The 10462-nt window shown below is 34.2% G+C and overlaps 2 protein-coding genes across 2 annotated transcripts in view; both read right to left on the reverse strand.

Annotated features, from left to right (window-relative positions):
• The window catches only part of LOC146161593 (protein phosphatase 1 regulatory subunit 3G-like), a 33298-nt gene extending 32808 nt beyond the window's left edge, over positions 1–490 (reverse strand). The window contains exon 1 of the mRNA XM_083383991.1: positions 454–490. Coding sequence (XP_083240117.1) covers positions 454–475 — 22 coding nt within the window. The 5' untranslated portion in view covers positions 476–490. The remainder of the gene's footprint in view (positions 1–453) is intronic.
• A 2050-nt stretch (positions 491–2540) lies between these two features.
• Positions 2541–9940, reverse strand: LOC146161594 (UBX domain-containing protein 6-like). Its single transcript, XM_083384772.1, has 11 exons — positions 9757–9940; positions 8760–8925; positions 8205–8253; positions 7900–8009; positions 7253–7350; positions 6444–6595; positions 5648–5757; positions 5195–5289; positions 4244–4368; positions 3579–3724; positions 2541–3196 (listed from the first exon to the last, which is right to left on the reverse strand). Exons 1-11 carry the CDS (start codon positions 9837–9839, stop codon positions 3095–3097), a joined length of 1236 nt encoding a protein of 411 aa, XP_083240898.1. The 5' UTR covers positions 9840–9940; the 3' UTR covers positions 2541–3094.
• Positions 9941–10462: the final 522 nt, after the last annotated feature.

A 10462-nucleotide genomic window follows, 5' to 3' on the forward strand; every position in this document is an offset into this window, starting at 1 on the left:
CTGTGCTAGCTAAGGCTGTCAGTGATTGTATGTTATTACAGTCCACAAAATAATATAATTGACAGCATGGGCACTCGCCCCTTAGGGAATTCAATTTCAAATCGTCACAGTAAAATATAGCCGTGTGACCTTGCTGACAAACGACGCTGCTAAACAGTTAGTCCTGCCAAATCTAAACTTGCTGCTGCCTTAGGTAGAATTTTTTCGATTTAAGAAATAACAAATCTTTTACTGACTAACTTTTACAGCAAAGTCTCCAGATACTTATTTGCATACAGACAAAACTTTACTGATAACAATGGACATTGTACTAAAACAACTGAATATATTTCCCTATTGTTTCTATACCAGCAACTCCCACAAAACTAAATTGCTTGTCCTAACATAGCACGTTTGCTGGTTTATAACGATAATAAAAGTTATCCTTTCAAATAGCAACGTGTAATGTCTTACCTTCATGGCAGCTGGCTTCCATTCAATTACTGTTGATTTCGAAATGTCCTGTGTAAGTTGAAATGGTGACTGTGTCAGTACAACTGCCATGATTAAACACAACACTGGACTGATATATCACGCCGCTGATCAATATGTTTATACCTGACTGTAAGCGTTTGACATGTTATGCAATCGCCATCACTGCATACTATAGCGACTCTGTAGTAAGCACGCCAGGCACGCCAATCATTTCCTCGTATTGTGATCTCACAGACAAAACGTTGCTGCGTCACTCGGTAAATCAGCGGCGTCATTATTAGTAAGTAAATCAACCGGACGGCTTAAATTTGGTTTCAGCTCGTTTTCTGAAGTTCTGCTTCAGACGTTTGACTTTATTTCGCTTGGTTTAGAGGTTTTGCAAAAAAATAATTAATTGAATTGTTTTGTAAATATATTTCTGGCAATTAAAGTTTTGCTTAACCGTGTTGCTGCTTGCGGTTTTTCTTTTTCTTTTATGTTTCAATATAAGTTGTAAGGCGTTCGACGTCATTCACCCTGAGGTTATTGGCCTTATAATGTTTTTGAAAAACAGGTGGGGCGTAGCAATAGTAAAAAAATCTTGGTGGTATGGGTCAAAAAGTCTGGGAACTATAGTCTTATAAAAATGAACTAATAAAATAGATGAACTGAAACACATTCCAAAGAAGTTTTTTAGTTCGATTTATTTTCTGTTTTCTACTTTATACATTAAGTAGTGTGGATCCAACTTAAAACATTAACAAAGCGCAACGAAATTGAGATTAGATGATTGCACCCAGCCAATAACAGTTAAAAAAATATTATTATCATCAAATTTATAATATTTTATGCTTGTCTATAAACTGGACATTTGGGCGTTTTATTTGGCTTTTTATATTGTAATAAAATATTCACTTGCAAGGTGGTTATTTCTGTAGTATCTAATTGGGGATATTATATTGGGTTAACATACTTTTTCGCTGGTTAACATACTTTTTCTTCATTTTTCATATTGGGACTACGATAAAAGCATTGCTACGGGATAGGACGATCACAATTTTGTCCCAACATTTTCGGTATTGGTTTAAAAAACAAGTTTCGAAAAAAATTATTAAACGGCAAGCATATACCAGTATTTACAGATCACTATTTTGAAGGCCTTGTTCAGTGCAGGCTAAAACCGTAAAATAAGCTGTCGGTAAGTTCAGCAACAGATACCACGAATTGAATTTTACATATATATTTTTATCAGCAAGTTTATTCGTGTAACTTTTCTGGTTCAGGTTCAAATTTTTTTTCAGGGTCCAGTTTTGGTTTGGAGCAGTTAAAAAGTTCAGGTCGGGAAATTGTTTTCAAAATCGGTTTATGGAGTTGCATAACACACAAAAAAATCTGATAACGCAATGCAATTCGATGTTTAAAATGAGTTCCCCGAAGTAAAAAATCAAAAAGGCATTTACTTAATGAAGCTTTTTCCTGAGGATTCGTTTCATTTCCAGTTTATATGGAACAGCCCTTATGTATGTTAACACTCCATTTATCACTTTAAACAAAAAGCATGGTAAAAAGTAGGCCTAAACCATTTTACCTTATCAAGTCGACTTTGTTATACACTGATGAACTGATTACAACTTAACTCATGCTGGAGTAAATGCGTTCAGTGTCATTCGCCCTGACGAAGGCGGCTTGTATAGGTTGCCGAAACGTTGGTTAACAATTACAATCACCAGAGGAGCTGTTTTTGATTTATATAAACCGCTTTGGGTTCGGGTGAGGTTCAAGTGACCCCCAAACATTGGTTCAGTTCCGGTTCGACTCCTTGAATTTATTTGAAAACGGTTCAGGGTCGGATATAATTAGCCAAAATCCGGTTCATAAGACTCCGGTTTGGGTTTTGGTTCGGTTCGACTCGCTGCTTTTTACTGTTATATAGTAAACTCCATTTAGGCTGCCCCAGCCTGATTTATACAAAGAGCCAACACTGCCAATACTTAGCTGCTTGACAAACTAAAACAACAAAGTTAATAAAATACGATTTCGAGACATTTTGAAGGCGTCACGACTTCGACAAAGTTTTACATCCGGCAAATTTTATTCTCTGAAAAGCTAAATTTCACTTTTTTTTCTAGAAGTTAACAAATTTCGGTGAAATTGGCAGAAAATACAGCTTTTCAAAAGCGAAACGTGATAGGCACCACTTTACATTGAAATTGGTGAACAGTTTTTGTAGGATGCCCCAATACATGTAATGTTTGCTTGTGCATTGCACCATTGCATAAACGAGCGACATAGATTGCACGCTTGTCTCAGGCCACACTTAATTTCATTTTGCGAAAAAACCCTAATAAATTCACATAATTTCGAAGTGTGTCGAAATCACAAAATTTCTCTATTACAGCGCAAAATTCGCGACGTCGCGAATTAAAACTGACACTTTTTGTTACGTCACACACCGGCCTCGCGTGCACTCATGACGCCACAAAGCAAGCAGCAATCCGTGACGGCAGTATTTAAAAGCTCATTTCACTTATCAACGACCACAAGAGATGACAACAAGTACGAATAAGAAGTAAGCGAAGGTCAAATGCTTGATAAACGAGATGGACGGCAGATGGAGATCGGAATTCAGTGTTTGAAGCTATCACGACGTCTTGTCTTTGAGCGCAAGCGTGATTCCCTGCTGTTGCTGAACTTCAGAGAAGACCTCTTCGTTCCAAATCAGGTTTAAAACAATGGTGGGCACCTAAAAGTGTGTGCGCAAAAGTGTTTACAATTAAATATTGATGGAATAAACCTCAAGTACTCTCGGTAAAATATAATATTTTTCATAAAAAAAAAAAAAAATTTAAATACGAATAGTGAAATCGATAATAACTCGAAAAATCGATAAAAATAACAGATAATAACCTATCTTGTCTACAGTAATTACAAGCCAATTTTTTTTAAACAACAAGGTCAGTTATTTTAAACAGAGGTTAGTCATTCTATAATAAGTCATAAATCAAATCGAAGAGTCCAAAATAAGGCAAAATAAATTGTACAAAATTTAGAACCAAATTTTGAAAATTTTTTTTATAAAACCGTTTCGAAATTTGAAAACTCCTGATAAAAGGGAATTCCCTTACTAGCTTTGCTTCTTGTAGCGTCAGTTTCTCGTCTTGTACCGTCTCCCCTGTGGCGGTCTTGAGTGCAAACACTGCCCATTCGACGTTGATATTGTTGCGAACAAAGGTCAAAAGGTCACCGACCGTCTCGTCGGCCGCGAACGTTCCTGCGCATGCGCGTGAATTTTAAATCAACGACAAAGCGGCCCAATCAACAGAGCCTGCTCGACACTTAAAAAGGGTCTGTATCTTTTTTAGAAAAAACAGAAAAGTTTTAATGCTTTATGTGAACAAAAAAAAATGGCGTTGTTGCTACTTCAATACAAATTCCGAACCGTAATGCCACATTTATATAACAAATAGGCAGGTTGGCAATGGCTGTACACTACCAACAACATACGTGATGATGTAGTTGTATTTACACCTAACTCCTTGTCTTGCAGTAAGCGTGATAATCAAGCTAGAAATGTCAAATAATGTTATGTGATGATAAAAAGAAAGTTAACCGCGATTTTTTTAGCACACCGTAAGCTAAAAACTTTGATAAACTACTGGTTTCGTTGAACGGAAAGAATTTAGGAAACAATACCAGACTAAAAAGGACCTGGACCCATTATAAAATACACAAATTCTACAAATAACATTAAAATATTCCACATTAGTACAAGATGCTTTGTAAGGTTTACCTTGCAATATTCGGCCGTCGGGAAACTTTACCCTGATCATGGAATAGTGGAAGTTGTAAGTCGTCTTTCCCGCTTCTCTCATCGCTTTGGTGCGCAATTGTCGACTCACTTCCAAATTGTGAGACCTGCCAAAACAGAGTTCATCATGGTTTTTAATGTAGACCATCAGACCTTTTTTGACAGTTTTTAGGTCGGTATTTTTTTGTTTGCGGTATCAAGTTAAAGACTGAAGAAATAATACCTAACTGCATTGTTGCCGTAAAACAAAACGTTATTTGTCGTTAGTTTTAGGGATATCCAATAATATAGGATCGGAGCCGATCCGACACTAAATTAATACAGATGTTTTAGCCCTGGTGTGTCACCCAACAATTGCTACCTTGAAAGGTATTTTCAAAAACACTGTCTAGGTTAACAACTGATGGTAATTAATTTCTCAAAATTGCCGAAAATTTTCTGACCTAAAAACCTGAGAAAAATTAGCCTCGAACATTTCTTATTTAAACAATTTTGTTTGTAGCGAAGTTTAAGTTAAAAAACGTCATGACGTCATTGGTATCAGATCGGATCGCAAAACTTTTTGTTCAAAATATCGGGTATCGGATCAATGGTCAAGTATCGGGCATCCCTGGTTAGTTTTCAGGGACCGGTGGTGACAATATGCCAATTTGTGTCAAACATAGAAAAAAAAATTTACCTTAAAAAAAAGTTGGATTGATAAAAGTAAAAATTCAATCGACAAAAAACTACACTAAGGCACAGCCGTAAATTAATAGAATTGCAACCCAACAAAGTCAAACAACTAAACAATATTGGTGAAAAAATAATGTGATATTGGTGTTTACGATTTACGCATTTTTTTGAACAACACTGCACAGTGTCGATTCACAGTAGATCCTAGATGTTTTCTTTTAACACGATGTGGTTTTCTACACAAGTTGATTTGCTTACCTTGCTAGTTGTTCACGTTTCACTTCGTCGGAGCTTAAAGAAAAGAAACTTTTCGGCAAATCTTGGTAGGTGCTGTCGGCATTGGGAATCAAGACCTATACCAAGTAAATCGGGTAAGTGCCAATCACCGGTCACTTATAAATTTCGCATGATCAAATGCAAAAGAAAACATTCTGTGTCGAGTGCCTTTTGATTTAAACCTCTATTGAAAGAGTCTTTAAGAAGTATTTACAATTAACACTGAGGTTCGGCATTACTGTTTGAAAAAGTTTGTCCATAAAAAGTTTGGTCACTTATAAATTTCGCAATTTTAAAGGTAAAATGAGCAAATGCAAAATTTAAACTTGCTTTGAAAAACTTGTTCATAAAAAAAAAATTTGGAACTAAAACTTGCCAGTCGTAAATAAATGAATTGTAAAACTTGCTGAGCCTATGTGCATTTTGCTGCTTTACCTGAGCGTCCCTGAAGAGCTTAAACTCGGGCGGTTGCAGATTGGAGAGCCTTTCTTGATGCGATTTGAGCAACTCAATGTCAACGAGCTCGAGAACGAAATATATTTCCTCTGAGCAAAATAGTATTTTAAGTAAATCGGTTTCAATTTCATTGAATTTACTGACGAAGGAGTCTGTATGCAAAAGCATGCTTCACTATAGTCAGTGACTAAAGGTATATCGAGAAAAAAAAACACAGCAGCGACATTAAAGAAATATCAAATCTCATACAGAAGTAGGTTTATTTTTACTATGGTCAAAAAAGTGGTTTAAAGTATTATGCAAAGTATATATAAGAAAGTTAAGTAAACTTTGAGGCAGTGCTTTCTCTACCATGATAAAAATGAAAAAAGAATTTGAAACGTTCACAAATTGCTAAGCCTTTCAAAGACCTGAAATTAGATCGCTCAACGTTTTTTAATTCAATTCGAAAACAAGCAGTATAAGTGCCATGGTCAACACAACTTAAACAAGGTTAAAAAATGCTTTTTTTCGACTGATCTTACGTAACACATAACTTAAAGCTGCATATAAAATAAACTCAGACTGTTAACAGACGTTTGTCAAAAAAACATAGTTTTTTTTAAAGACTTTCAATACACAAGCTTATTCAAAAACTTTGTGGCAACCCAGTCCTACGTCTTACTACAGCCTCCAAACATTTTGGACCACATAAAAGACAAATTAGAATGTGAGGAGAGTACACAAATCTACGTTTTTTCACAATAACCATCGTCTTCCCCTGTTTTTCACTTACCTGTTCCATCAAGTGTTCGCTTGAAACCGCAAGCCTCCAGGAATTCTTCACTGCCCTTGACAGGTGCCACTCGTTCGTTGAATATCCGGTTGTTTTGCCGAATCTTGCGATATTTTTCCTCATCTGGATGGGCTAATACATTTCCTATATACCTGTTAGAAATACGGCAATACTTCATACGAAACTAGTTTAACATAAATAAATTGTTTGTCGTAGTCAGTATATTAAAGCTCATACAGAAGTAGTTAGCCTTTTAAACGTTTCGAATATCTCATTTTTTCAACATAGTGAGAAGGCACTGATTGTACCGTCTTCTGTATTGGCTTCGATATTCTTACTACGTCTTTCTCTCCAACCAATGTGCTCCAAAATTTGTTGGAATTCTAACATACTAGAAATTGGCATTATTTGCAATTAAATAGGTGGTTTAAATAAAAACAGAACTTTCTTAATTTACTTGATCAGGAGATATACAAACTACCCTACAAAAAAGACATGTTACATTCAAGTAAAACAGTATTATTAGGTGCAATTAAAGTATGCGATGAAGAGCTAATCTGACATCACATTAAAGGCCTAGTTATGACTTGTTTGTTCAAATTACTTAGCTAAAATTAATTACAAGCTTATGACAAAAGCTCGTTTCTGTTTAAAGTGGCAGAAGTATCATAATGGGCAAGCAGTTTACATTTCAATTGTGACATTTAGCCAAATAGCTGAATTTAAATTATATACCATTACGTACATTGGGCCAGATTTAACAAAGTATTTTTAGAATTATGGCTGGTAATTTATTTCAAAGTACATACTTGTTTATTGTATCAATTGCGGCTTGAACTTGCAAAGGATTTCCATTTAACATTTTCATCATCAATATTGAAGACTCAATTCCATTTGCTCCCAAGTTCTGTTAAAATTGCTAATTCATTTTAAGCATTAGCACTGGTCATTGAAGTATTAAGCCGTAAGGCTTAAACTATTCAAAGCACTAATTCAGTGCCACTCAACCAATAGGTTATTATCAATTTAAGTAATATACAAAAGTAGTGTAATAAGTGAGTGAATGGCACTAAATCATATATGGCAAAGTCCACTTTTTTTATTTATTTTTTTATTTATTTACAGTTTTATAGGTTTGTTACACAAGTTTTGTGTGTACATGTTAAAACAAGTAATTATAAATTATTACATTATATAAAAGAAATTGTCTGGATATTATTTGTACTAACATTGTTAAATTACTTTATAGGGCATTTAAAAATTGTTATTTTAATAAACAGAACATTTAATGTTTACAAGCAGTTCACAGAGGTTGGCTGCATTATAAAATCAAGTAAACAAATTTAACATTTTATGTTGGAAATTTTTAAAGTCTAATTTTCTAAATGATGCCTATGAACTAATTAATTAGCTCATGCAAAACAAAAAACACGTAAGTATGTAGCACGGTATAAACCTGTAATAAGTATTGATGGACATGTGCCATCATATCGCCTCTGCTGAAAACCTCTGTTGTAAATGGGGAATGAAATCGAACAGAATCTTCAACATGTGACTTTGCTGGGGCTGCAAAAAGTGTTAATTAAAATTTTCAATTAAACGGAAATGTAAAGTACAACAGTAAATACAAAAAAAAAAAAACACAACCGCAGAACTTACACGTTTCTGAGTACTTTTACACATCTTAAACATGGGTCATACAATTATGTAGCAACTATGTTTTAGGCCAGTGAAAGTAATACAGAATGCAAACAAAATTACCACTTTTTTGTTGCTCTACTTGATCTTGCGAACTTCCAGCTTCATCTCTCTGAAAATAGGAAATCATTATACACAGTTAAGAAAAGAGTTCTACTTTTATTTGTAAAGTTAAAAAAGTTTTTCTATCAAAAATTTTAAAAAACATACATAAGTTTTTAGGAAATTCAAGTGTCAAGGTGTTATAAAATATGTTCTTCATAATATTAGCATTTGTCCTGGTATTTTTGGGATCTTTATAATTGAGGTATGAAAGTAATAAAAGGTGGTCTGGTTGATGAATAAAGGAAAATATGTGAAAAATATACAAATCTTTTGTGAGCCAAAATTTATTGTGAAAAACCTTACTGTCGGTTGCCACCAACTTTGTATTTAAAAGTAATTACCCTTTATGTTGAACAGCAGTTTTATTCAATAATTGTACTAAACTTTATCCATAATAAATTTACAAAATAGATTGATTGTTAAAAATTATGGTATTTTCAGGCTGTACACTCGGGTTGTTTTATAAAATGTTTTTAGATTGTACTCGTTTCTACACAAAAAGAAGAACAGTACCGATCTAGGTTGACGAATAACTTTTGGAACGACAGTCTTTTGGGCACCAGATGTTTTCTCGAATCGAGCGAGGGCAGCAGAGCCTGCTTGCGCTTGTGTGGATGACATAGGCTGTGTCCGAACCGGGGCAGATGATGTCGGCCGTTGAGATGTGCTTGGGTGGTTTCTAACATAAAAAAATAATAATTCTCAATTTAACTGTATTCTGAAACTTTTTGCTATAGATTACTGGTAATATTTTCTATGTTTAATTGATGCAGAATTTTCAGCGGTACCCATTTAATTGTACAACAACAATTCTGCGGCAACACCAAAATATATTACTGATTTTTGCTTAAGTGTTCTTTAGTAAACAGCTTTGGCATAGTGAGTATAAAATCAGGATTTGTTAATTCATTGGAAGTTGAAATGACAGGACATTTAAAAATCATGTAAAGTAAGGTATGACAGATCTCGAAGAGAAAAATCGGGGAGCATGTTGCACCCGGATTGGAAACTTTGGACTTTGCAGCTTGAAATTGCGCTGCTGTAATAACATTTTTGCCTCAATTTGTGCGACCTGAATAACGTTATTTGTAAAATTACCACGGCTGAAAATGGATTACTATACTGAAAACCGTTAGCGCGACAAAAGTTTAGCGCGTTTGAGGGATTTTATGCGACTGAACGCATTTTGTGTTGACTTTACATGAAATGCGTGGCTATGACCATTGACCGCAGCGGGAAACTGCGTGGGGGATTTATCTGGCCATACTTTCCAACCTGGGGGTGCACCAAAGGTCTAAAGAGCACCCTGCTAGTGTAACATATAGGTTTACCTTTTTAATTCCATTGCATTTAAAAAAAATTACATTAAAAAACGAAAAATAAATCGTCTCATATTTTTATAAACATAATACAGTTATTTTATGACATTATATAAACGTGTGTATTTTTAGGACCACAAATTTTTATTTTACCTTAATATAATTTATTGTAAAATATATTGTTTTTATACCTGGTATCCTCAGTAAGTTTATGGCCTTGTCCAGCCCCGGCAAACTTCGCCTCAGTTTTTAATTTGGAAAATATTTTCTTCATGTTTAAATATATTCCTAATCGCTAGTCTTTAATTACTATAGAAAATTGGTACAACGTTTCCAAAATAAATATTAATATGATGCAAGTTCATAGTTGCCATTTTTTTCTCCTAGTAATCATCTAGATTTACCAAAAAAATAATCTGAAAACATCTAGATTTTTATGGAGAAATCTAAAAATGTTTTTTGAAAATATTCAATACTTTTGGACAAAAACATCAACATTAAAAGCTTAATGCCCTATAAAGTTGCATAAAGGGACTTGCTTGATGCTTTAGATTTAAGATTTTCTGCTTTATAAAACATTTTACTGAACATGACGAGTTACTGAAATTTCGATTTTATATCTCATCATTTTTTTTTTTCAATTTGCAAAAAAAAAACTTGAAATTACTGAAATATTTATCGTCAATAGCGAATCTGTCACCAATTTAGATTATACAATATTTTTTTATAATAATCTAAAAAAACATCTAACATCTCGATTGTATAATGCTACATCTAGATTCAAACCAAAACATCTAAATCTCGATTAAAATAATCTAGAATGGCAACTATGTGCAAGTTGCTCCGTCGGGCGTGACCATTAAATCTGCTCGGTCATGCATATCTAAAACAAGTTCT

The sequence above is a fragment of the Ascidiella aspersa genome, chromosome 3, assembly GCF_963924565.1.
Source record: "Ascidiella aspersa chromosome 3, kaAscAspe10.2, whole genome shotgun sequence".
NCBI classification, from domain to species: domain Eukaryota; kingdom Metazoa; phylum Chordata; class Ascidiacea; order Phlebobranchia; family Ascidiidae; genus Ascidiella; species Ascidiella aspersa.